Raw genomic sequence first — 27,861 nt, 5'->3', positions numbered from 1 at the left:
TATAGATAATTTACTAAGAGTACTTAGGGCAAAATGTCTGCTACATGCATTTCCCCATCTTCCCAGTTTGCTTTCTCACTCCCCCATGGAACAGAAGTACCTTCCTTTAAAGGTAAAAATAGACAAAACAAATCTACTGCAATTCACTCAAACGCTCAGTTTTTCTGCTGCTGAACAGAAATTGTGCAAGGATTTATTATTTCCAACAGAGAAAGTTCCAAATTGACACGTCTGGCTCTTTTGCTCTCTCTTTTCCAAGTTGTAAACAAGCCACATACAAGACACACACCGTAACTGGTGTATGCTCATTTTAGCAAAGTTTAATTCACCTGTAGCAATGACTAATAAAGATCTAACTGCATCCTCTAATCCACGGCCTTGAAGTCTAGAAAACTGACCTTAACAGCTTCCAGTAACTTCCAGTGGCATTCCCTTCACGGAGCTGTCTCATGATTACGCCCTTGCCTCTGTGCTTACACAGAATCAGAGCAGTGAGCCCGTGTGAAACTTGGCACACAGAAATGAACGAAAGCTGGATTACAGGAGAAGGTCGTTAACCCTAAGAATCTAAAGCGTAATCTGCTTGTAATCTTTTTACATGGTTTGAAGTAGTCTTAGGTTTTGGGTGAGATGAGTTTGTTCCTTTAAGGAAAAATAAATCCTCAAAATATGAGGCAAACTTTTACATACATTAGACCTTCAGGTACTTGACTCTGTACAAACAGAGGGGTACACTCCTATACCCAGGCTCTCATAAATACTTGATAATGAAGTGTGAAGTAATACTGTCCAGTCAAACATTACATCCTTGAGTTGCTTGAACATTTTTAGAAAAAAGAAACTTTTGGCAAGAGAAGAACCTTTTAATAGCAGGAAAAGGAAGAATTTGAATGTAGAGGTAATATGGAGAGAAACAAAAATACTAAGGATGTCAATTTGGGAAAAAATGGAACAGGAGGAAGGAAAAAAATAATGAGAGAAGCATCGGAAGGAGTGCTGATATGACAGTCTTAGGAGGGGATAAATGGAAAGTATGATTCTGAGGTCTCACATGAAAAAATTCAGAGGACAGCATCTTGGTTGGTGTGGACAGACCAAAATCAGCAAACACATATGTGCAACATATTAGTATATAGCGTGTACTTCTTCACATGTTTCAAAACTGATTTCCTATGTGATTTGATCACACCTATTTTGAAAGTTTGTCTTAACTTTCTAGCTTGTTAAGCTGTTTGCCAGTATGCCTGTATGAGTGTCTCTTCCCTGACAGATTTTGTAAGCTAACAATAGCATTTAATTCCTGGACAGGACAGCAAGGTCCTTGGGGCACTGACTGCCGTTATCAATTTGTAAACCTCAATAAATTCTGAAATTATGTAGTTAATGGCAGTAAATCTGAACACTGTTCCAAATATGCTTTCAAATTTCCCCCAGAAATAATGTGCTGAGCAGTTGATACCATACAAAAATAGTGTTTAGATACTGAAATGACAAGCACCAGAGAAAAGCAGCATAAAATTTTCCAAACCAGACAGAAAGCAAAGAAACAGTTTAAAACAGTGTTGTGAAATATCACTCTACCCACCTATACTTTGCTTATTGTCAACACTTACACCTCAGTCTTACCTCTTTGTAACTATTTTTTACTTCTTCTTGCCTTATATCAGTTGATGCTGAGGACAGGCTTGAGACAGATGATCCTCTGCTGAAAGTTTCTGTTGAGCGCTGAGGGGACCTAAGCGGTGACTTAAAATTAGGGAACAAAAACCAAACCAAAACAGAAAAAGTTACTTATCAGATTAAGCAGGTTAAACATAGGCAAAAAAACGTTCAGCAACTTGCATTGGTTCTTACCTCAGAAGCACTCTGTCCTCTTTCAAACGTTAGATAGTTTAATTCCATCAATGACAAAATCTGCATAAAAATATTAAGAGAATCAGCGTAACTCCACTGAAAGACGAATCTACCGACGGAAACACAAATTAGCCAACAACCTAGTACTACTAACTGGTTATGACAGAGCAGACTAAAAATACCCATTTACAAGTTTATGTTCTATACCACAAACTGTATTTATGCCATTAGATTTAAAATGTGACCCTTCCTCCTTAAAATGAAACACACATTTTCACTTTAATAGTACCAGACCACAAAATTCTATTAGCAGGTAAGCATCTACACCTCCATGGAACTGCATCAGAAAGAAAACAGGACAGAAGATAAAGAAGAATACCTTGGAATTTAGTGCACACTGTAGGGAAGTCTCCTTCATCCGGTTTTGAATTTCTGGATTTGCCCCATTTTGCAAAAGCACTTCTATGATCCCTTGATAGCCCCAACGAGCAGCTATATGGAGAGGAGTATCTCCCTTTTCATTACCAGTATCTAGTCTACAGGAATGGACATCATAGTAGACTAAAGCTTTGACGCACTGGAAAGAAAAGGAAAGCTATCAATAAATTATAGTATTGTCTCTCAATTCATATAACATGTACAATCTTAAAAAGGTTTTTTTCATTGCTGCTCATATAATCCATTGCCTAATGGGCAGGCTTTTATAGTTCAGTGTCATTAAAAGAAGAGTTAAATAACTCAACTAAACTTGCACAATACTACTATCTTTAATGTGAATGCATAATAAAAATTGCTATGAACTACTGAATAAAGTCCTCATTTACAGCATTAGTTAGCCTTCAAATCTTTTTTATTTACTTTTTACAATATGTAAGTTTACTGCAAATTCGCATCACAGTGTAATTCCAATCCATTAGACTATTTAGTTTGTTACAAAACAATTACTTACATCCTCATGACCGTAAGTGCAGGCTAAATGAAGTGGAGTATTTCCATTATTGTCCTGAACATCAGTACTTGCCTTATAGTGCAATAAGAGAAGCTTAAAAGAAAAAAAAAAAAAGTAGACATTTAAGTAAATAAAAAATTAATGGACAAACAATTGTTACTCTGTGGATTCCTTTAGGTTTCCAGCATGATGAAGCACTTCACAAAAAATCAGCTGTCTCTCCTGTTTTAGATGCTACCCTCTTGGCATTACAGTACTGGTTTTGCCCTACCCTAAGAAGCAACTATAACCTGCTTCTTACATATTCAGAGTTGTCATTGAAAAAATGAATCATCTGCTGCAGCAAACACTACAATACATATACTGCACAATAATTTATCCTGTATTTTAGGAGCCTATACAAGTGAAGACACAGCTTAATTTCAGCAATGCTAACTGAAGAATCTCACATATACAAAATCCAGGTACACAGTAATTAACGTAGTTATACAGTCTATCCTAAACACAATGCAAAGTCATTTAATTTATTCCAATGACTGCAATGGTTGTTCTGTCTTAATCAAGAGCAAAGAAGTTAACAGGCTCTCCGTTTGTACTGTGCATTAGATTTGTACTACTGAACTGGACAAATGATCTGGCATGCATAGCGATAGCTGTCAATTGCTTGGTTATTACAAATGGCTGTAAACCTTGCAGTATAGGAGAAAATAAAATATGCAAACTACAATGATAAAAGATCCTCAAATTCTGACAGGGTACAGAGTTCTGGTAACAGCTTCTCAGAAGACCTAAATGACAGTAACAATACAACAGCTTAGTTAAGAGTCATATATTTAAGTACTTATTTTTATTTCTAATTAAGTCTTTTGGTGCTTACTGTAACATTTTGATATCCCTTCTGACAGGCAAGGTGAAGTGGAGTTGAACCATGGTAATCTGTGGCATTGACGATGGCTCCTTTGGCTACTAGTAAATCCACTAATGATGTTTGCCCTTCAAAAACAGGCAGACATTAAAAGAAAGAAGTGAACTTTGCAGAAGAACATTGCTACTCTTCACATTCAAGCATGAACTATAAAGCAAGATACCCTGCATTTCTGCATACTATGTTTCTACATACTGTATAGTCACTACTTTGGTACTTGTATTTTTGTTGCAGATTACCCAAGATCAAAGCTCCGTAAAAGAACCTCCAGCTAAAAGCAAACTATGCTTGCATCTTATGACTTAGAAAAGAAGGGAAAATAAAGCCACGTCACACAAAGCATTCTCCTATTGGGATTCAAGATAATAATGAAAAAAGGGAATTATTTATTTTTAAAAACTCACTAAGAAAATTAGTACATCTTCTAATAAATGTAAGATCAATGGCATAATGAACAGTACAGTACAGGAGATGGTACATGCATAGCTAGCTGCAGGAGAGAGGAATGATTAATTTCTCAATCTGCCAGGTCTGTAAAACAAGACTGGTTTCCGATGACATATTTTCACTTTTTTCACAGCTGAAGGAAGAAATGCTGTGGTAGCCACTAAGGCAGAAGTAAACAGCCAGCAAAGAAACACTAACTCGGCCAGAAGAAACTGAGCTTAAAAGAAGATACAGCAGCTCCAGTCTGGGCCAACATACCAGTTTCCATAGCAAATAAGCTGAAAACACTTTCATGCAAAATTCACCCTTTTAATGCAAAGCTGGAAAACATGCTAACATAAAAATAAGAAACACAAGTGAAGAAAACCAACAATACTCACCACAAATAGCAGCTATATGAAGTGGTGTGTACCCCCGGTCATCTCGGGAAAATGGAGTGATAATGGAAGGATCATTCAGTTTCCTTTAAAACACAATGGTTTAAAAGCAGCTCAGTTACCTATGCAGCAGTGGTAAGGGGAAGAGAATGAGAAAAAAATGCCAAAGCTGACAAAAACCTGATTTTGGAACTTTTTATCCTTTATCCTTTTCCACACAGGTTTACGTTTTGTTAAGAGATGTGGGGTTTGTCCAAAATGTTTAAGTTAGGTTCAAAAGGAGAAACATTTCACACCACATTCACCAAAGGACATACAGCCTCCATCGCAAAATTGGCTGGTTCCAAGGCACTCAATATTCCCCTGATATTTCTTCTGCTTTTTCAAACCACACAAACGTATACTCTACTACCTCCTGAAGTGCTACTAACTTCCTCTACAAGCAAAAGGAGTATACTTTCTAAAGCAGATCTTAGATTAAAACTTTCACGTAGCTTTTTGTGTATTTGTGGAGATGGAAAGCACTTACCCAGAAACTAGCTTTTCACATTTGTCACAGTAACAGAGCGGATGACACATTTTCTGTACAGTGTCCTTATCACTGTCACCTTGACTTAGTAATCGCTCCACTTCCTCCTGATTACCTGAAGCAATATGCTACACAAAGCCACAAGAAGAAAGAGAATGAGGGATCAATATATTAAGACTCCTTTTAAAGAAAAAAAAGAAAAAACCCACAAAAAACCAGTCATTTACTGAAGCACAAAACAAAAGGAACCGATTATAAAAGACATGAATTCAAGCACTAGAAAGCAGAAACGCACAATATCACAGCACAAAACCCCCTAATGGGCATTCAGTATTAAAAAGAATCTGTTCTTGGCTTACTTCGCTTTCTATAAAAAATTAAAACAATTCTTATTGTTCTCTTTAGACTCCATCACGAAATTGAGCTCCCTCTGTGCAAAAACATTTCTACAAAATTACTGAGTCTCTAGCCATAAGCTGTGAACACATATAATTAGAAGCTCTGCTTTGTGTCCTTGTATAGGCAAAATTCTTTTAGGATGACAATATGAGATTAACATATAATATGAAGTAGCTGTCAGGTGACCACATTTAAATTATTTCAGAAAGCTCTTTCAATTTCAAGCATCAAGAGCTGTGAGAGACATCCAGATAGCAATACCACATCTGTGCATTAAATGAGCCAATCAGTACCAACAGCAGGAGCGTTTCATCCTCATTTGCTTTGGTATTTCGTGTAACATGCTCAAATCCGTAAGATTATATTAACTTGGTAACATTTTGGCACAGAAATGCACTAGATTCAAAACACACTTTTAGCACCTACTAAAACATATTTTGCAGTAGTAATTAATTAACACTGCACTACATTTCAGAAAATCACTGAAAGGAAGGGGTATAAACATGCAATACTTAAGTACATATATATTCTGCCATAAAAGTTATTAACCTTAAATAAGCAATCTATTGGAGTAGCAGACATCTGGGACAACAAGTTCATCCTTTGTCTTAAAAGCAGCTTGTCACACAGTCTCTCAGATTCCTAAAAATAAAATACATAGATTGATTACTTATCTACCCATTTACAGGCAAAAAGTACCTTAACGGTCAAAATAACTTCTAAAAATATTAAACACTATATTTACCACTTATAACTTGTCAGATGCACATAAAACCTAAATCAGTTTCACATTTAGGATTCTAAGACTTAAAAGATCACACACCTAGTGTTTAAAGAAATACTAAGTAGATGTTCACCTTTACTGTAATTCTCCATGAACTAGCTGAGCATTAATGAAATTATGGTTGTACCACCTAAAGAACACAACAAAACTAGAAAAAACATAAAAGACAACAAGAACTGTAAGAGGTGCAATGCAGCTTTCTCATTAGGAGAATTAAGATTCTTCATTCTGGAAAAGATTTGACTGTGCAACTGGCCTGTAAATATCACAAAAAGTTCAAAGAAAACATGCAAAGAATGAATATCTGTTATTCCTCAAAACATAAGAACCGGTACGCCCATCAAAATCATAACACATTAGGTCTGGGGAGGGAGTGGGGAGAAGAGGAAAAAATGTTGTTTGTTGTAGAAATCATTGCCATAGGATGTTGCAAAAATTGAAAGTATAAATAAACCCAAAAAGGCATTAGACAAATTCATGTAAGACATGTCTACATGATGGCTATTAAAAAAGTTGACCGAGATACAACTCTGAAACAAAGACTCTGCTGAACACTCTGCCACTTGCTGGAAAATAAAGAACTGCACCAGGTGAAGCATTATTCTCCAACACTCACTCATACAGTGTTTCCTACCGGTCACTTACAAATGGGAGACTGAGCTAAGCAGACATGTAGTGCAACTCTCACATCATGACTTCTCATTTCCTAAGAAATCTGAAGGTACACCTCAGGATGCACTAAAGAATATACATGCTTTAAAAAACCAGATGGAAGTTCTTAAGTAGAATCAGATTTTGAAATGGCAATATTGAACCTCACATGAAATAAAACAGCAATCTAAAGAAAACGTTTTCTAAGAAAGCAGATGGAAACACTTGCACATATTCGATTCTGATCAGCTACTGCTTATGACAGGCAGTGAACATAAATTCGTTGAATGTCGTTCTTGGATAACGACTATGTCCCTAGGAATGGAAAGACTCCCAGCATCCATCAAACTGAAGACTATCTCACTTCAGATAGATGCCCATGTATCAGATAAACTTTGATGGTTTAGGATGCAGGCTATATCTTCTAAAATTAAGTCTGCAAAGACCAGATACAAATGAGTAAAAAACAGTCCAACTCTGCTCTTAACATCAGTAAGTCAGCAAGGAGTTTAAGAAACTAGTGAACTGCAAATAAACATCCCTTGAACACCAAAGATGAAAAAAATCAGGTTTTCTAGAAATTAGATCTCTCAAGTTTCAAAATTAACAGATGCCTCTCACAAAGCTGCCTAAAAAAACCCTCCATTGTATAGCAAACGATGTCATTAAAAACATGCCTGTGAGGTCTAGAGATAAAAGTTCAGATCTGTACTTCACAGTAAGTTGTTTGTGTTTAGATACATGAAGATGACAAACATTCGCTAATCTTTTCAAATCTAAGTACTTCAGGTGAAGATACCCAAGCATATCTTTTCAGAATTACAAAGCGCATAACACTAGTCTCCTTGGATAGATTCTTCAGTGCGATCAGGAATAACTTCCCCAAGAAATATTTGAACGTAGATGTTATTAAGTGGGAAAAGAAAGCGTGAAAGTTTTACTGCTGATAGAAGTTTCTGAAGCCTCAGAATTTCTAATATGGATGCTCAGAGAGCTTTATACTTTCACTATGGAGAATCTAAGCATGCACTAGCAAAACCTACTGTAGTTTTAGTACCGTTCCTTTCACAGTGTATTTTACAAGAGAAATATTTCCCAAGTGGAAAAATTATTTCATAGAGTCCAGAGTCACTTCAGACTGTAGTCCTTATGTAGAAGTATTATCTTATTATATAAATCAGAAAGAAAAAAGTCCATCCCAGTTAAAACCACGTATCTTCAAATGGCAGAAGAATCGGGTATTAATTGAAATATTAAGCAAGCTTGAGCCTTCAAGACAAAACTTGCCTGTACCAGCTTTATTAGCATTCCAAGAATATAAAAAAAAATTGCTTTGAATGGGACTCCCTGGTATTTTAAATCTATATAATCTAGAAAATACACACACAAACATTAACAATCTTTCTATCTAACACTATACTAGATAAATTAAATATATGTACCTATATGAGTATACCTGTATAATGACCTATCCAAGGTGACTTTCACAGGTTGTAACTGATGACTTGGGGAAATTACCTCCGTCCCCCTCCCCTCAAAACACTTTATTAGCCTCATTTTGTGTTCAAGTCTGCCTTTGCTGGCTCTTCCCACCTGCACTTCCTCCATGCCAACCTCACCGCCTCTGACAGCTCCTTCCATACAAGATGATATCTGTTCCCTAGTGGCTCTACCTACCTACTCTATACCTTACTTCAACCCTCTCAACTACAGCATTAGCTGTGCACAGAAACATGACTAAGGCCCAATATTTATTAACTAGAATTCTAATTAAGTAAGGTTGACAACTCCCAGAAAATAAAACCCAATTGTTTGTGCTATCAGTTACATGCTCCGTTCCTCCCCACTACCAAAATGCCTCTCCAAGACTTGTATGACCTTGGGTGAAGGATTCGGCAGGTGCCTCTTAAGTGAAATCTTCTTACTGACATGAGGGTGATAATACACCCATTATCCCACAGGGTAGGTCCCTGCTGAGTTTTCTTTATGTAGTTAGCTCCATTAGGGATTGGACAACAGCATCTCAGCTGCCAGAAGGTCTGTCTGAAGCCAGCCATAAAATTAAGTGTAGCCACACAAGGGACTGTAATGAAGCCCCAGGGCACGGCCATGTTCCTCCTCACTTAAACCCCACAACCCCTTCCAGTACAATCTGGAAAAAAAAAAACCATGGGGCATCAACATGACAGCTGCTGCTGCTTTAAACAGAAGGTTGTCTCCTTCATCAGAGAACAATGGAAATTCCTCAACTGTTAAGTTCATGAAGGGAGAGCAACGGTATCAGAAGCTTCTACCATGTTCCTCCACCTCCTCAATATCCTTTTTTAATTCCTGCAAATGGGCTATTTGCCACATATTTTCTTCTTCATTGTATGCCACCTTCTCCCTTACCCTACACTAAAGGGGGGTCTGGCTCTTTCAGCTGTGCTAGAAGGCAGGGGGTTATCTACTTCCTTGTCTTCAAGGTTCTACGGTTTTCCACCCCATCTCAGGGTGCTGCCTCCAAGCCCTGTTAACTCTGATGAAAGGCAATATAGAAGAAAGGAGTTCCTGTCGCATGCTCACTGTATACACACTAACGCAAGGAAGTTAGCAGCTAGCATGCTAGCACTCGTCTAGGAGCTGACCCAGGTGAGGCATGGGCAGAAGCATTTTGCTTGCTCTTTTATTAGTGCAAACACTAATGTAAGCGGTATGAGACTACCCAAATATGTAGATCTTTCAAGATATGATCTCTCAAAGAAATAAATACGATATAAATACAAAGCGCAGTGGCACCTAAGTTACTTGAGGGTGATCCCAGTATAAAAAAAACCCTGCTATCCTTAGCCATGAAAGGAGGGATAGGACCAGGCATTTAATAGGAAACTCTTTGTTCTACAAATTTAAGAGCAGTATGGGTGGGGTTTTTTCCAGCTTGCTGGCATTGCTGTGGAAGACAATTCTACTTTGGTTCCAGTCCTCCACCCAGACCACCAGCACTGCCATTTGTATCTTAATTGTTAATGATAGCAAGTGACTGCAGGAAGCAAAACTGTTTAGCAGGTTGTTTTCCTTTTAAACTATCATTTTTTATTTTTTTTTAAACAATACAGCATTACAGACAAATAGTACAGTCTCTTTACACAAAATGAGTGGGTTGGTTGGGGGTTTTTTTGAGTGTACAAAACAAATCCATGCATGACAGGTTCATGGAAAGATCCCAGACAAGACCAAAAACAACAAAAGGCTAAAATGTTTAAGTGCTTCTTCTTTAAGACTGTGCCCCAGGTTGTCCCATCCCAAGCCCTGCACACTGAGCCATTATTCTGGCCCCTGCCATTAGATTCCAGTGCTTTGCATGTGGGCAGACTGAGACACATTGAATTCACTCTGATTCCAAGTTCATTCCTTTTGGTTTTCACATCAGATCACAAAAACCAATTTTTCAACAGGAGAAAGCTTTACAGCAGCAGTAAGACTGGATTCCTTTACTAAATTAGGTACAAAGTTCTTCAGTCACAGAAGTTTCTGAAGTCACATTATCATCCTTGATTGGCCTGCAGGGATTTGACCTGATTGACAGAAGGTCTGGTTGCCCAGTAGGAAATAACTCAGGCATCCACAAAGTTCCCGCCCCTGCTTGGCTGAAGATCCTCAGAGCAAAATTTGACCTTCAAACATCCCCTTATCATAGCCCTGCACTCCCATTAAACTATCAACTCTGTACAACAATCTGTGCTGCAAACAGTGAATTTTTGGAGTATGAAGATTTACGGAATAATTCTAAATTACACTGCAACATGTTTTGCTAGGATAGCTAAGCTTTTTTAAATTATCAAATAAAAAGTCTGTTTAAGCTATGCCTACTCTTGAGTACTGCACTGCTTTCACAACCATGATACAGGGTACAAACAGGAGAAACTTAGGAAGACTGAGCCGCTGGAAAATTTTTCTGTCATTTTTCCTCTAATCATATGAAGAGGCAGACTTGACATTTAACTACTTCCTCAAGGAGCATGCAATGAACAACAAGTATTGCTACAGGATTAAGACTTCATTGTAATCCCTTAGATCATTTTAGCATTTGTTTCAGGTATAGTGACCTCAACTCATTTTAAGTGCAAAAAAGGAATTCTTACATTAGCTGTTTGTGTACTCCAACTTGATTTACACTCACAATGGAACAGTCAAGCTTATCAAATACACATTTGACAGACTTTAAGAGTGGCTTACTGTTGATCTGTCAGAGAGGTTGCCTTGTCGTATGTATTCTATCGCAGCCTCAATTGAGGTTAGACAGTATCCCAATTCATCCTTCACTGAACTGCAAAGCCTGAAGTTCTTTATGTAACTCAAGTTGGCCATCCTGAAATAAAAAGTTAAAGCCATGAACCACTAAATACAAGATGGTATTTGCATGATTAAGATATGTAGTATCTTAATACTGCAACTCCTCTTAGCCAATTCAGACAGGCAATAGGTGTGGGTTAAGAAAATTGTTCTAGAAAGATTGTTAGGCTAGCAATACTATGGCTATTCTAAGCTTCGTAGATGGATCAGATCTCTACTTATCTCTTACCTACTCAGAAGTTATTAACTGAATATAAGGAATATGAAGGACAAAGTAACAGCAGCAGGAGATTGTTTCACATGTCAAACATCAATGTTTCAAGCACCGCAAACATCATTGTAAAGTGACAGCTACAGATGCAAGGAAAAAATGCTGATCTGAGACACTAGATACACCAACACTAAAATCCAGTTCAGGTACAGGTGGAAAGGTTAGATATACTTCTATTGATAGTTAGGAGAGATCAATGCAGTGGTACAGGCTAGCAGCAATCATTTAAGCGTTCAAACCTAGTTTGATACATTTCATGTAGAGAAACATCTAGAAGTTGCATAAAGGTTTCACAGCTGCAAACACAGATGAGGAAGGACCAGTCTGTGAATCCCACACTGACATGCAGGTTTGGTAGAGAGATGGCCTCCATTACAACTTTTTTCTAGACTGGGAATCAAAACAACAAAAACAGCACTAGGATTCCTGATAGGTCCTTGATTTGGTCACACCTGTAATACACATTTGCAGTTTGTCCTAACAAAAATAGGTTTTGTGCATTACATCAGCCCCTCTTACACTTTCAGCAAGTTATTACTACAAGTTCAGAAACATTTACCCATACAGCAGCATTGCATGTAAGATACCGTATAGGACTGTATAGCCAAAATAGTTACATACCAGTTTGGGATTTCTGTTTTTACAAGTAAATACAGCAAAACAGAGAGAAGATCATCTGCACACATGGTTTCCATGTTAACTAAAAAAAAAGAATTTACATCTGATGTTAGTCATATCATAGTTCAAATCAACTGCAATACCTATAAATTGAGTTCCACCTCCTAAGATTAAACGGCAGCTCTACTAGTAGAGAATGCATTAAGTAACCAAGGCAGCCCTTCAAATTTTCTCAAACCCCCTCTAAAATACGCTGCCAGGAGCCAAAAAACAAGAGTATTGATTTCAAGATTATCAAGGAACATGGACAAATATACAAGAACAGTCCAGCAACAATCCTCTGGTGTGTGAAACTGATCACGCTCAATTCTTCAGCATGAGAAAACATCCTAGCAAATGCAAGCTTCTCTCAAGCTCCAGCTAGAGCACATATAAGCTAACCAAATACTCCACCTCACCCCACAAGTATCTTACCTCCGTTTTGCTTTTAGAGACCTGCAAGGCAGACCCCAGCCTAATGGCGTTTAATACACAAGTGGCATGTAAACAGCTGTATATATAAAGTGCTTTGTGCATACTGGTTAAGAAAAAAGTTTAAACTTATTAATTCACTCTTTACTGACCTCTTTGGCTAGGAGATTGCATAATAATTTGTACCACTTTTCGTAGACAAAGTAGCTTCTGTTGAGGGGAAGTACATTTGTTCAACACACCCAGTTCTCGCTTTGCACGTGGTATATTAAAACTACAAAATAATTTGAAAGATATGGTTAGCATAAAGAGTTCCTGGTCCTTCGGACATACATGATGTCCAAACCCTAAATTTTAACTTATTCAGAGCTGAAATGAAGAATGGTATTAAAATATTTCCATCTGTACTCCAAGTACACTTGCATTTCTGTACCCTATAGATGGAGAGTGAGGAATAAGAATATAAAAGCAAAGGAGATAATTATCAATGCAAAACCTGCCCTAAAGTGAGACTTGCAAAGCTTTGCTTTTCCATCAAAGGAACGAAGCGTAAGAAAAACTTGCTATTGTCTAAAGAAAACACATCTTGGCTGGCCTGAGACCTATTTTAAGACAGCATCTCAGTGACCCAAGAAATCCACAGTCTCTCTCACCTGAACTCTGGTTTCACTCCAATGTCTTTTTGCTGCAGGTCTTGAAGGCTCCTCGTGATTTTGTTAAAAGCAGCATCCTAATCAATAGAAAGGCAACAGTTTTTTAGAATGCATTAGATTAATGTAACTAATCTTCAGCAAATCAAACAAACTCACCTCACTTGCCTCAATAGTCCCAACGTATTTGAAGACTAGATCATAAATAGCATGGTGGATATACATCTGTAGAAAAAAGACACAGTACTTTAGGCATGAAAGAGCATTAAAAATAGCTTGCTAATTATTTTCCTTCATTTCAGATGCTTACTTCAACGGCTTGTTTAATCAGATTCATCTGCTCTTCTTGCTTGGCAAGCATCTTCTAGAAAAGGAAAGCCATGCAAACAGTAGGAGAAAGTTAGATAATCTTAGCCTAAGTAACACTATGTACTATGTATTTAGTGGAGTAAGTGTTTACCAAGTGTGAATCTCTCAAAAGATGCTGCAGACATTTGGTATAAAGTGCATTGACAGAATCCTGGGGGCAGAGGAGAGAAAAGAAAAAGCAATCAGATTCAGGTTAATCTGACTTGAACTAACAAAGCATAAATAAGCAAGTAAGTCTTCCCTGCCTTCGAAGTGTGCAGTATGGTAAGCCTTTTAGCTAGAAAAATTGCCTTTACATAATAGTTAGGACATCATTTACAATTAAGAATTGTACTTTCTCCCTTCCCACCTTCCTCAAGTCTAGACTACTCTGACAGAAACACTCAATAAGACAAAGATATCCAAAGCAGTGAAGTGAATTGTATTTAATTAAACATCAAGCAACAAGATACTGACTATGTAGTGGCGCAGGCTTTTCCTTTCATGTTCTTTAAATGTTCTATAGAAAGATCCTATGTATTTATCAAATCTCTCACAATGTCTTCCCAAGAATTCTCTAACATCTTCGATATTTTTAAGAGAATAGGAGTTTGATGAAGCTGTAGATTCACCTAAAATGAAAGCCAAGAATTAACACATAGGCTTAATATGTATGCATGGTAAAGTACTTTCTGTCCCTATGTGTGGGGCCAACTTGTGTACAATGAGACATTAATTCAGCTTCTATAACTGAAGGTATTGCTTTTAATTAAAAGAATTTGATATATCGCATTTAGAGTAGCCTTTCTCACCTTTTATGCCATGTATTTATTTGGAATAGCTAAAACTAATTTCTCTTTTTTACCCTGGGGTAATTTATTGCCACATGCACTCAGATTATGAGTTGTCCAAGTCAAGCTTGAAAGTAGAAAAGCACATTACAGTATTGACTGAATGCCCACGCAGGACATTAGCGTGCTCCAAGTGAGCTGTAAAAATCCCATCTTGGATTTTTATATAACCTATTCTTTATTTAGACATGCTTTCTCCGAATGGGAGAAGCAAAGTTGATTCATGTAAACATTGAACCAAATCCACTTTCCTTCTGAATAAGACAATTGGATTCCTCACTTAATTCATACTGCTTTTCTAAAAAAATTTTTTCTAGGCAAGTCTTTCATTTGCAATCAAGGCAGCCACCTAATAACAGGCTTAGATCTCATTCACTGAAAATCACATTTCAAATTACAGATTACCTCACTTCTGAAAGACTGCTGTACAACCACGTTAAATAATAGCCAAAAAAGGAACACCACAAGAATAATTTTTTAGATTTCGGTTGATATTTATAGAATTTCAGCCTATAAGTATGCCAGCTTTATTTTTCAGAATAAACTTTCATACTTCCCTCAGCACTATTTTCACACTACCCTAGTATTACTTCACTTTGTAATCATGTGTTTCAAATAGATATGTATTTAGGAAGACATAGATGTTTTTATTTCAGAAAAAGCATGTGTTTTAAGAAGCTTCTGTTCCTTTCAATTAGCAAACAGATTGTTATACAAAAGCACAAGGAAATCCCATTTTAACATTAGCCTTGGAAATAGCGTTCCAGCCTTATGAAGAGCACTTTCAGTACTAGGACAATAATTAGCACATTCGACTTAATGGCACAAACCACCACCAAAAGACCTACTACATAACTGTGCTATAGCAATCACAAAATAATTTACCTCTCCAGTTTTTTGTGCATCCACCTTGCATCTCAGGGCACGTCACATCTAAGACTAAATTCCTTTTTTAAGCAGTCAGTATTAAACTGAGCGTTGCTAAAAAATCATGCTGGATTAAGTATGCCACAGATTATTTTTAGTGCTGAGACTGGGGCATAGACCCTACAGGATTAAGTTTGCCTGGCAGCAAATTAATATTTCTCCCCAGCAGCATACCAACATGCACCCCAGCAGGCTAATAAATACCAAGAACTTCCAACCAAGCCAACACTTTTCATAATGAAGAAAGTGTATTAAGCATACTTATTTTCTCAAGGTGCAAATAAGACCACCAAGTTAACATTCCAATACATACTTGAGCTTTCCGATTTTTCCAATGGATGAGCTATGCACAATATGCTAAAGCTTTCTTCCTTTTCATTGTAAAATGTTTCCTCAAAAAGAACGGGTACCGAGAGATGATAATTGAACCCAGTTCCTAAAATGATGAGGTTTCCTTGTATGAAGATCTCCTGAAGCAAAACAAAAAACAGATCAAGGGTAAAACACCAGAAGAAAGTTGCTCTTCGACATCTGCATCGCATAGATTTCCAGGGAAAGAAGAGAATCTTGCAAGACAAGAAAGCCCCAAGTTCAAGAGATTTCCTATTTTCATGCTGTATAGGCACCAAAGACTCCTTCAGCCTACAATAGCTAGCTAAACCTTGCTTATACCTACTTTCTTTGCAAGTTTACTACTGGAAGAGGATTCAGACCCAGGTCAGTCCAAGGTCTAACTATCTGCAGATTTTTAGAGCACTTTCAGTAGAAGAGAAATTGAAAAACAATTGAAAATTGAGGCCTAAGCCCAGCTTCAGAAAAAACACTACGTATCTTGTCTACATTTCCCATGCTCAGCTTTATTTTCTCAAGCAACTCCAGCGAGGACATCTGCAGTAGGAAGATCTAGGTCAGGGGTCCTCAAACTACAGCCCATGGGCTGGATACAGGCCCCCAGGGTCCTCAGTCCGGCCCCCGGTATTTACAGAACTGCCCCCCGCCCGGGGTTGGAGGGGGAAACCAAGCAGCCACAGATGACCTCCTGCCACTTCATCCACGCGCCAGCCCCCTGTTTAAGAAGTTAGAGGACCCCTGATCTAGACGATAGCTTGCAAACAGGTACAAGATCTCAGACTGCACTGCAGAATTGCAAGTAAAAAGATGTGATCCTATGCAATGTTAGCATTTGTTATCATGGCTTGCTGCTATACTAGTCAGTTTCTACTCATACTCAGCCAAATTAATACATCAGGCCTCAGACACAGCTTGATAACATAGTAATTTTGTCTTCAGTCTTGGTGAACTTGCATCTGCACACAACATAGGCAGGTTACTATTTGCCTGGAAACTAGAGAAACAGCTCTTAAGTGACAGAGGCTCTTCTGCCACACAACAGAATTCACAAAATTGACAAACTTGCTTTACTGTAGTAGTAAGCCGAAATCAAAGGCTGTGTTACCATCTCTACAGAACAACTATTCTTGTGTACATGCCAAAACACAGCTTCTGCTAGAAAGCAGTATATCCCTGAGAACTCTGGCTTAGACGGGCAACATCCTACTTTCACCAGTCAGCCCTAACTCCTAGCTACCTCTCCTGTAACCATTAGTTCCCACTATCAAATATTAAAAACAGAAATACCTTTCCATTTACGGTTTGAAAATTTTCTTTTAACGGCTTCAGGACATAAGATTCAAACTGGCAGCTGGAAAGACTGTTGCTTGAAAGGCTTCCTTTGCATGGAACTAACACCTAAAAAAGTTAATCATGTTTGAGAGAGAAATGCCATGTATCACCAGCTAAACACCAATAGCTTTTGCCCTTCAGAGGCAAGCAATTGAATCTTAAACATTTACTAGTAGATGTATAGCAGCCACAGGGTGCTTCTGTTTAAATAAAATAAAAGGCTACTGATAGACACACAGTCCAGTGTGTCACAGTTTAGTGACTTATCTGAAAAAGGAAACAATACTAAGAGACAAAAATCTTAAGTCACTTATCACCAGTCCACTGAATGACTTAATTTGGCAGCTAACAGAAGTACATTTTCAAACTAAAATGAAAATGCATCAGAAAATATAAAAAAATCTAAGATAAGAAACATCTTGAGTCTACTGCACACTAACAGATTGGCAGTTTGAGACAAATTCCCGATTAGAAAGCAACACATCATGAATACAACAAACACCGTATGTACGCTGAAAAGAAATGCATCTCATTGTCAAGGAAGAGAAGCATGAAGGAAGTAGACCTTTCAGTACACAGAAGCTTTCAGAAATGGTGTTAGAATACAGACAGATTTTAGCATTTCACTCTTCAGCTGATCACTTAAGCTGATACTTAAGTAATACACAATTGAAAGAACCTTGTACAATTTAAGGCTTGATTTTATAATCGGGTAACAAAAGCCTCCAATTTCAATGGAGACTCCACACAATTCTGGATGAAGAGTAATTGCAGAATACCAAGATCAGAAGTCTAAGGACTGGAAATTTTATTCCAGCTCAGTTTAATGACTTTGTTATGTAAAATGCTATCAGAAATCCATAATTGTCTGTCCCTCAGGGATTTCAAAAGGTAAATCCCATCTGAAGTTGTAACAAGTGAGAGTATGTAACCAGTTGACAGCAAAAATAAGATTCCTGTAAAGTTTAGAAACACCACCAACTTTGACCTTTTACTACCACGCAATATATCAGGAGTTCCATATTGGTAAATAACAAGCATCTTCAATTAAAAGTTGCCCTGCTTCACTTCCAAGTTTTGTAGGCTTGCAGTAATCTTTACATGTGTCATAGCAGGCATATAATCTAAATTCATATAGCTACTATTTAATAAGCAGCTTTTAAATATACTTATTTGTACTTACAATACCGTGGAGTTCTGCAACTTTGCTGCAGAGATCAGGACGTCGCTTCTGAATGGCCAAATAAAAGGGATTTTTCAAGATATCTTCATCATACATAGCCATATGGACTTCAGATATTCCAGGATTTTCTAAGATACATATGGAGAATGGTTAATGTATCATACATGGTATCTGTTAAAACACGGTATTTGGGAATACCTAGGGAGCAGTTTGATTCCCCTTGTCTAAAAAGAAAGAGGAGTTTCAGGTCTCGATGCAAGCAGTCAATGGCACGCTTACCTAATAAGAAGGTACCTATAGTTACTCAGAAGTTATTAAGAAAATATTTTTTATGAATATACATTTCCAACTATATAATTATCCTCATAATGTCTCCTTAGGCCTTCCAGGTGTTGGAATCTAACAATACAGGATCTGTTTGTAGAAAACAAAGAGCAGAACAGAAATTAAGGTCTACATTATTACCACTTGGACATATAAGATAACTTGCACTGTTAAGATCTAAAGCCAAGAAACACGAATTAAGAGCTGCTTTACAGAGACTCTGCTGCATCACAGAACACTGACACTTTTGCAGTATGTTCACATAAATCCAAGACTCACCTGTGTAAGGATTACCGACTGACACACATCAATGAGTCACCCAGACAGTGTAACAGGAACCCTTGTGTAAGGCAATCCTCAACTTTCCAGGGAAAGTTACAGGAAAGATGTACACCAAGGAGGTATGACTATCCATGTGATAAATTTCACAGAAGTCCCTGTAAAATGCATTATTTGCAGTCATCTCTACTCCCATGGAAAAAGTCTTAAAGATCTGAGGTCAGTCTGACACATAACATTTGGCAAAACAGTGAGCAAAAAAAAGTGACTGAAGATAGAAAATCCAACCTGTAGGCACTGGAAAAGCTATCACTAGATGCACCACAGGGAAAAGATGATCTCAAGGTACTAGACCCTTGACTGCTTGCTTCCCCAATCCTAGTTCTCTATAAAAAATGACGACACATCCTAGACACAAGGGCAGGAAAAACTCCTGAGATTAACAGGCTTACAGGTGCTTAATTAACTAGTCTTGTACCTTTTCCTCTCATCCAGCTTCCCTTCGGAATCAACAGATGTTGCATGATTTCCTCAGCTCCTGCAATTTCAGCTACATATCTCAGAAAAGTATGAGAACAGCAGCAGAACTTTAGCTTCAGCAAGCCAGACTTGCACAATCAGTATCTGTTTTCTTAAATGTGGAATCATACCTAGCACATTATTTGCTTAGTGTGAGCTTGTGTACTTGTTCTGTAGCACTCAACCTCTTACTACCAATCTCATACTGGTACTAAAATGCCTTTCTCTGTAGATCATGGAAAAGACACGAAACCATTGTATGGCACTTTAATAGAGAAATATACACCCACCTCCCACTGATTTTTACATAGCCTTTAAGTTCCAGCTATGCTGTTAACTGATCTGCAGTCTCGTACCTCCTTGTAATTAGGCACAAGGAGAGCTCCCTTAGACAGCTGAAGACAAACATGATCAGCTAAAGCTGCAAGCAGTTTCCACTATGAAGTTACCACCAATTACTCACAGTCTGGACAGCCCCAGCCTGAACCACTGAAGTCTGGCAGCAGCAGATAACTGCCTCAGAGGTTCCTGTGAAGTTCCAGATAAAATGGTTCATCCGCTTTCAAAACATACAATAAAACTAAGAGCTTCTACAAAAAATACTAATTCAGCAATCTCAACACAGTGTGCTTTGGAGCTCAGACCTGAAGTTTTCTAACACAAAGGATAAGAACGTGTTTGCTCATCGACACTTTCAAAAGGCTAGCCAAGTTCAGTAATTCAGACTTCAAACCTAGAAAAGGGACAGCTCTGCACAAGCTCAGCATGGCCCAGCAACACACATTTGCAGCCCAGAAAGCCAACAGCACCGTTGGCTGCAGCAAGAGAAGTGTGACCAGCAGGCTGAGGGCTGTGATTGTCCCCCTCTGCTCTGCTCTCCTGAGACCCCACCTGCAGTGCTGGGTTCAGCTCTGGGGCCCCCAACATCAGAAGGACACGGGCCTGTTGGAGCGAGTCCAGAGGAGGCCACAAAGATCAGAGGGCAGGAGCAGCTCTCCTGTGCAGACAGGCTGAGAGAGTTGGGGTTGTTCAGCCCAGAGAAGACAAGGTTCCAGGGAGACCTTATAGTAGCCTTCCAGTACCTAAACAGGGACTTATAAAAAAGATGGGGACAGGCTTTTAGTAGGGTCTGCAGCAAGAGTACAAGGGCTAATGGTTTTAAACTACAAGAGGGTAGATTCAGATTAGACATCAGGAAGAAATTCTTCACTGTGAGGGTGGTGAGACACTGGAAGAGGCTGCCTGGAGGAGCTGTGGATGCCCCATCCCTGGCAGTGTCCAAGGCCAGGCTGGATGGGGCTTTGAGCAACCTGCTCCAGTGGAAGGTGTCCCTGCCCATGGTGGGGGGGCTGGAACTAAGTGATCTTTAAGTTCCCATACAATCCCAAATCATTCTATGATTTTATGATCTGTCCTGCCACAGTGCCTAGGTAAACAGCACAATCACCAGTAATTCCACAGCTAATGACTGCTGCAAACATTTCCTGGCAGGCAGCTGCAACCCAAGCTCAAGCTGTGGGGTTCTTCAGCCAGTAGCAGGGGCAGAAGAAAAAGCAGGTTCGCTGAAGGAACACCAATATCTCATCACAGATCTGTAGAACATCAGGGCTAAGACAGACTTTAACAAGCAGGACTAGTTAGCTACAAAAAAACCCCCACAAACCTGCCTGCTCAACAGCCGGCTAGGCCACAATTCCAAGTAACATCTTAAACGACTGCACCTTGCAGTCCAAACATGAATCAGTGACAATTTATTATACACAGAGTCAAGCACCAAGCAAGGCTGTATGTACACACATGCGCAGCCTGCGAAGTAGTCTGCCATGGCAAGACTTATTTTGGAGCCCTACATCCTTTTTTGGGTGCTGCATTTCACAAGATGTGAACTGACTGGAGGAGAAGCTGAAGTGAGAAAGGCAAGAAAGCCCTGGAAGCAGGATCCAAAACATGAAATGCAGTTACATTGTTTATGCTGAAGAAGTTGCATGAAACATGTAAGAATTTTTTCCCAGACAGATCAAGTTATCAGTGAAGGGCATTTTCTTCCACATCTGTAAAAGAAACAGGCCTTAGCTGAAGAAAACAGCCTTAGATTACAGCTCAGGAACACCTTCCAAAAGAAGATAAACACATGTTTTAGATTGCTTGACAAAGTTATCAAGTCTCTCTGGTTGTAAACCTTTAAGAACCTGTTAGAAATCTCTGCTACAGATCACGGACATAGTGAAGCTAGGAGGCTAGATTGTATGGTCTCTCAAGGCACTTTCCAAATCAACCTTTTATTAACAGAGTTGGCCCACTAAGGCATCTTCATCTGCCTTTTTATTTGGTGAGTTCACATTCAGTATCTGGTCAAGCAGTAGATGAGACTGCTATGACCCTCCCCAACACAGTGATGGAGATGGTATTAGCATACCATGTACTGTACTGGGGAAAAGAGTACATTGATAGAAGGCAACAATCAAGCATGAGACTGCAGAGACAAAATTACAATGCACAAGTGTTTCCAACTGCTACAGCTATATTGCCACTCTTCCAGCTTAATGAATCTTTTAAGCCCAAAGATTTCTTCCCATAATAGGAAGTGGGAAGAGAAAAACACATTCCACAAGTGATTCTCATCTAGGAATTCATCTCACTACCAAGATAACCCAGTTGATAATTTTGTCCAGAAAGGAGTTAGAAACAACATTTCATTCCCTAGCAAAACAGGTAGAAGAGATTTATGGGAGGAATGAAGCTCCCACAGAAAATCTGAGCTTACAAATCATGCTGCCTGTATGCCTGACGTAGCTCTGAAGTCATTGCCTGCCCCCGAAAACACCAGCAACTAGGGTACTTTAAGAATCATTCCAGTTGACAGATCAAAGAGCTTGAAATTATAACCTTCAGTTCCTGGTTCAGGAGTTAATACACCACAAATAGCTAGTTTTAAGACACTTAGTGGCAGCCATATAGATTATTTTACTACATAACTACTGACAGGCTTGAATCACGCTTGAGAGCTCCAGCAAGAAGTGAAAAGTAGCTGCATTCAAACATTGCATTCTGGCACTTTAGGTATTGTAACACAACTAAGATGCCATCAAGGTGCTGTACCGCAAGGAGGAAGCTAGAACTTCTAGTTCACATGGATATTTGTCACCCTCCTTGAGCAGAAGCAGATCACAAGCTCTGAACTGCTCACTGCTTGCATGTTCCTACACAGCAGGAAGTAACAGCTGGCCAAACTACTACTGTTTTGAGAATCACAACTCTTACTTCCTTCCCTTTTCTTTCTCCCTTACCACTGCATCTGCTCAGTACTACATTAATGGATAGTCATCAAATCAGATTACAGCGTGGGTATGAAAAAGGTAGAATACTTAACTGCAACAGTTAAGTTACTATACTCATTTGGACCTCCTTAACCCATCCACAGCATTCTTCAGACACGCAAGTGAGGACGTAGAAACCATCTACAGTTTAAGTAATTACAGAAACCCAAATAACTTAAAATAGATTATATCTACAGAATCAAGACAGTACATTAAAGCTTCCCCAAAAATTGGCTCAAACATTTTTTAGATTGTCAATTTCTTTCCACCCCAAAAGTTAAATGTATCTGAAAATACTGGCTAATGCATTGCTGTAATTCTAGGAATGCATTAGAATACTCCATTGAGAGTTTGTTAGTAGAACACAACGTCCCATTTCAACGTAATTTAGCTGGGGGGGGGGGGGGGGGGGCGGGCAGGGCGGCAGCAGCATACAGGCTTATTCTTCTGGTTGCACCTCAGACAGCTTTAGATTTACTAACACCAAGAAAGCAGGAAATGTACAAAGCCTTATATACATTACCAGAACTGTTTAATGCTTAACAAAAAAAGCCTACTAAAACTTGTAATAAGCTGTTTTTGCTATGAAGTTTATTAAATTCTATCATGCTGAGCTGTAAAGCAATACACAAGTATTAATGTTACATAAAATGTTTAAATGGAATCATTTAACTGCGTGGCTTTGTGCCTGTAAACACAGAAATAGCTCAAGTTGCTGGAAGAACAGAAGCTAGCTGATCAGATAATCTAATAAGCATTATGTTACTGTTTTTACAAAAACATAAATATAACCTCAAAACAGCCAAATCATTTCCAGATTAAAAGCAGAGTGATGACTTCAATAATATAACTAATGGTACAAGGATAGCTAAAGTGAAAAACATACGGAACCCAAGCATGTCACTTTTCTCCAAAACACTGAAAATGAAGTCTAACCATCTTTGTATTGAAAATGAGTAGGATTTAACTATAACAGTTTGTCATTGACAATGTGTGTTTTCTTTTAGCAATGGTCAAGTCAGGTACCTTTCACAGACCTATCAGGTTTCAGTTCCTTTTAAGAAGCAGTCTGAAATTCAAACAAACAGCCATTAAAGTAGAACATGTCCTTGTATTTGCACTGTTTCTTGGCAGCTATATCATGTCCACATTCAAGTTATACAACTATTTACTCAATTCTTAGGCACACCATCTTCTGAATGTCCTGCTTCACCACTATTAAAGACTTAACAAAACATGCTGCAGACAAAATGCCTTTTAAAACAGAATTAGGGATTCTATACACAAACACTCTATATTCAGTGTTGAACAGTCTAAGATTGTGTTTTCACAATGGCATTTTAATATACTTTGACAGAACAAAGACAGCAGAACAGCAACCAAAGTTGGTAAAAATTAGCCTAGTACAGTAACCTGAGATCTCTCCAGGAGAGCAAGTTAGGATAGTACACTGGGATGCTATCGTCAAGTATATCAGCATCCTTTCCACAAAAGTCCAGCTACAAAGCTGAACATGTTCTCCAAAATCTTCAATACAAGATCCACTAGCATGTCACATTCACAAAGCATAAATTCCCTGAATTCCATTTGCACAGCAATACTGTGAAGTTTCACATGGCATCAATTTCATCACAGCTTGCAGACTCTACAACAGTAACAACTAAGGCTTAGTAAACCAGTAACTAGAATATCACTTGCTGAAATGCTCAAAATAATGAGAAAATCAGAAGCAGCAACTTGCAACTCAACTAAAAGATGTTCAGCTCAGAGTAGCTGACATTTCTGATAAACTCTGTACACGTACTTATCACTAAAACTGCAGAGCTCTGCAGAAAAAGGAAATAATTGTTCCTCAGTTCTAAATTACTTTAAAAATATTAACAGAGGTGCTTTTTCCCCTCTCTCTCCCCTTTAAGAGCACCACTTGTTAGGAAGAACAGCAATGCTAAGCGTATCTTAAGATACTTTGCAAACAAAAAGGAATCTGACAGTGAGAATTAACTAGTCTCAGTGCAAATAAAAGTCTAGTTACCCCTTCAGCCACTGCTGAAGCACTATTACTGAAGCACCTGCACTGTTACTCCTCATTTAGCCCGCTTCCAGGCAAAGGTTAAAATCTGGACTTGAGCCCTCAAATCAGCACTCAACTCAAAAACAAGAGATCCTTTCTCTGTTTCTGAGCACACAAGAAACCTTACTCCCTCCCATAAGAAAGGAACACTGAGCATATTACAAAAAAAAAAACCCCACACTGAGACATGTTCCAGTGCACCCTGCTCACCGCAAGGGAGCAAAGGAGGAAACAATTATTCCTACTCCTTTTAGGTTCAGCTTGTATTGATTTCTGTGAAACTGAAGTATGTTAGAATAACACCTCTGTATTACCAGATTATAGAGTGGTGGATTTGCATCAGTCAGCTCAAGCCCTCCTAACAACAGGGGAAAAACTAAGTCTGATGATACCAGAACATCAGTCTGACAGTGATGGAACAGGGACTGGAAAGGAGGAGTCAGCAGCATTCCAGGAAGATGCTCATTTCTCTCAGTATCTCCCCTTCAGGCACACATTTCCTCCAGTGAAGGGTTAAGAGCTGGCACAGGACCTCATGATTTTGGTTTTGTCTCTACCCAACAATCTCAAGCCCTACTTATGCCTAACAACTCCAGCCCTCCTACCACTGCTCCCACCGCTCTCAAACAGGCCCCCCGCAGAGCCCCTACACCGCCAGCCAGCCACAGGGGAGCACGGCACCCATCTGTTTCTATCAGTTCCTCGTGCAGCTTTTCATTATGAACCTCACCTCGTAAATTCTAAAACTGAGCTCATTCTTAACAAGTAGCAAGAAGGTTCACCCTTTGTTTTAAGTGTATTTGCACCACAGTGTGATGTGGACACACCCTTGTCTCAGACTTGACAGCAAAGAACATACTGGCTTGACTCCAGTCACCCCTTTCCTTCCTCCAGAGTACATTTTTAAATGCAAGTGGCTCATCCTTTAGCAGGCAAGCTTCCCACTTTTATCTAGTCATTGCTGTTGATTTTTGAGATACTTACTTGTTATTAGCCAAGTATCAGGAATAAGCTGTATTCACTGCAGAACAGAGATGAGATTCCCAATTCTTGCAGGTTTAGAAATCTACCAGAGTAGCTGCAAAGAATTTTCATTCTTTGGCTTACCACTATTAAAGCTACATTAAATTCTCAGATGGGGAGCCCCGAACTATTCACAAGCAAGGCCTGGAACAGAGTGCAGAGAATGCTGGTCAGTGAACCACAAACAGTTACAAGGAACATTTGGAGGAAAAACATTAACAGAAAGCACAAGGTTCCCAAGACAGCTTCTCAAACAAGGATGCTTCCTCTACATATTAGTGAGCTGTATTTTACGCCACCTCCTCAGGCTTGCAGAGGTGTCCGCACAGGTACTTCTTTGGAGGGAGGAAGAAAACAAACTAAAGCTAAACAGTGTTTCACTTTAGCCAATTATTTTGATTCTTTAGTGACTGGGACAAGAGAGTGGTGTAATTCCCCAGCCTGTGTATTGAGCAGGCAGTGGGCCTGAACACTGTACTGCCGAGCTGTGAGTCACAGAAGGTGACACCGTTTCTTGACTACAGTGTTAGACCACCAGTTTCACAGCAGACCACATAAGGTTGGTATCCACTCCAAGACTAGAAGTCTGTCAACAAATCAAGTAGGCAGGGTCAGACTCAGCACAGGCCACACACAGAAATGTAACGTAACTAAAGGCAGCAACCCTGTAGCCCACATACCGTAGCTCAGACTGTCCTTAAGCCAGACAACTAGACAGAAATCTCATCCATTCCCTGTGTATCTCAAGAGGAAAACCAAGTCCTTGCAGGCCAGCACTAAGTCTTACGTCATCATTGCAAGAAACAAACATCAGACCATTACTAGAATATCTAGTTAAGAAAAACACTGTAAAATTACACTAGTTCCCTCCTTTAGGGAGCAGAGCAAGGGTAAGGAAGGTTGGAACACAGTTCAGCATGCAAGTTCTTTTAATGAGCAAAATCAGTTATTTTTACCACCACTGTTTTTTGGATGCTATGTAATGCACCACACACCCAGCCTGAGGTAATTAAGAGCATCCTGACAATAAACCCCATGACACAGACTTATCAGTCCAATATTCTTCGATGATATAAATTGAGATTCTTACTATGGATCAAATTCTCAAGCTACTTTATCAACAATATCCTTTGCAAAAAGCAAATCACTGCACAGTTATTGAAGGAAAATGCACAGTGTTATCAGTTATCAGAGAAGGGAGGGGGTTGCTGTTACACTTCGTTTTCACTGTATCCCATCCTTATTTTCCTTCCTCATCTCACTGTGGCTTCAGGCTTTCCCAGGCCACAGCATTCTGCTGACCAAATTCAGTAGAAGAGCTTACACAAAAAAGCAAGCCCATCAGGCAAAGCTTACCAACCATTTAAACAAAACGGACTTGTACTTACCTAGAATTCTACTTAAAAGTCTATTAAAATGAGGATACAGCATTTAACAAGTAGTGATGTTCAAGAAGCATCACAAAACACTCCGCAAACATTTTTAAGGGTACTGTAATAGGAAGAATACGGTCATTAACGTCAATTGCCAGAAAGCCTTTCCACAGAATCAGGAAATATATTTCTCTTCCTACGTATTACGTTGCTGCCTAGTTCACTTCTAAGGATTTTTTTTAAAAAAAAAAAGCTCCATCCTAATAGTTTTCCCAGGACAATATTTCAGCTAGTCAGCATCTTGTTTGAAAGCAGTATCAAGATTTGGAATTTCAGAATATCTTGTCTGACAAACTGCAACTGGATTTTAGGAGCTTCCACAATATACTGGAACTGCACAATTGCATGCAGCTGAACTTAATTTAGAATTTATGTAAATAACAGCCTCTTCCTTCCCACATGACACACCTAAAGATGTATTTAGGCATTATCTGATACAATTATAACTGATGCCAGCTTCAGGTTTAAGTAGTCACTGAAATTTATTCCTGAAAATACAGCCCCCCTCCCCTCTTCTGCCAGTTTCAGAGAAGCAGTTTCAAGGTTCTGATGTGCCAGAATGAAAACAGTGACTTTAGCTATGTGTGGCAAACTTTAAACACAGCTACTATATGCACGCACACAAATGCATAGTTAGCAGTAAGCT

General features: G+C 38.9%; 1 protein-coding gene across 8 annotated transcripts in view; it reads right to left on the bottom strand.

Moving 5' to 3' along the window:
- The window catches only part of ANKRD27 (ankyrin repeat domain 27), a 60,258-nt gene that overhangs the window by 18,149 nt on the left and 14,248 nt on the right, over nucleotides 1-27,861 (bottom strand). For 6 of the 8 annotated variants that reach the window (XR_008825738.1, XM_056361059.1, XM_056361064.1 and 3 more), the window contains exons 2-20: nucleotides 18,250-18,377; nucleotides 17,022-17,132; nucleotides 15,697-15,853; nucleotides 14,083-14,237; nucleotides 13,718-13,777; nucleotides 13,568-13,621; nucleotides 13,417-13,482; nucleotides 13,261-13,337; nucleotides 12,760-12,881; nucleotides 12,140-12,218; nucleotides 11,131-11,263; nucleotides 6,030-6,122; nucleotides 5,082-5,209; nucleotides 4,556-4,638; nucleotides 3,681-3,796; nucleotides 2,804-2,896; nucleotides 2,234-2,431; nucleotides 1,855-1,914; nucleotides 1,627-1,746 (exon numbers count right to left, since the gene is read on the bottom strand). Coding sequence is in view for 7 of the 8 variants with exons in the window: in XM_056361059.1 (XP_056217034.1) it covers nucleotides 1,627-1,746; nucleotides 1,855-1,914; nucleotides 2,234-2,431; nucleotides 2,804-2,896; nucleotides 3,681-3,796; nucleotides 4,556-4,638; nucleotides 5,082-5,209; nucleotides 6,030-6,122; nucleotides 11,131-11,263; nucleotides 12,140-12,218; nucleotides 12,760-12,881; nucleotides 13,261-13,337; nucleotides 13,417-13,482; nucleotides 13,568-13,621; nucleotides 13,718-13,777; nucleotides 14,083-14,237; nucleotides 15,697-15,853; nucleotides 17,022-17,132; nucleotides 18,250-18,351 (2,007 nt within the window). In the remaining variant the exon portion in view is untranslated. Of the gene's footprint in view, nucleotides 1-1,626; nucleotides 1,747-1,854; nucleotides 1,915-2,233; nucleotides 2,432-2,803; nucleotides 2,897-3,680; nucleotides 3,797-4,555; nucleotides 4,639-5,081; nucleotides 5,210-6,029; nucleotides 6,123-11,130; nucleotides 11,264-12,139; nucleotides 12,219-12,759; nucleotides 12,882-13,260; nucleotides 13,338-13,416; nucleotides 13,483-13,567; nucleotides 13,622-13,717; nucleotides 13,778-14,082; nucleotides 14,238-15,696; nucleotides 15,854-17,021; nucleotides 17,133-18,249; nucleotides 18,378-18,852; nucleotides 19,636-25,743; nucleotides 25,925-27,861 lie in introns of those variants that run through there. The other 2 variants (XM_056361061.1, XM_056361060.1) reach the window with 2 other exon arrangements.

This window comes from Falco biarmicus, chromosome 15, assembly GCF_023638135.1.
Source record: "Falco biarmicus isolate bFalBia1 chromosome 15, bFalBia1.pri, whole genome shotgun sequence".
NCBI classification, from domain to species: Eukaryota; Metazoa; Chordata; class Aves; order Falconiformes; family Falconidae; genus Falco; species Falco biarmicus.
This window is presented reverse-complemented; position numbering and strand designations above follow the sequence as displayed.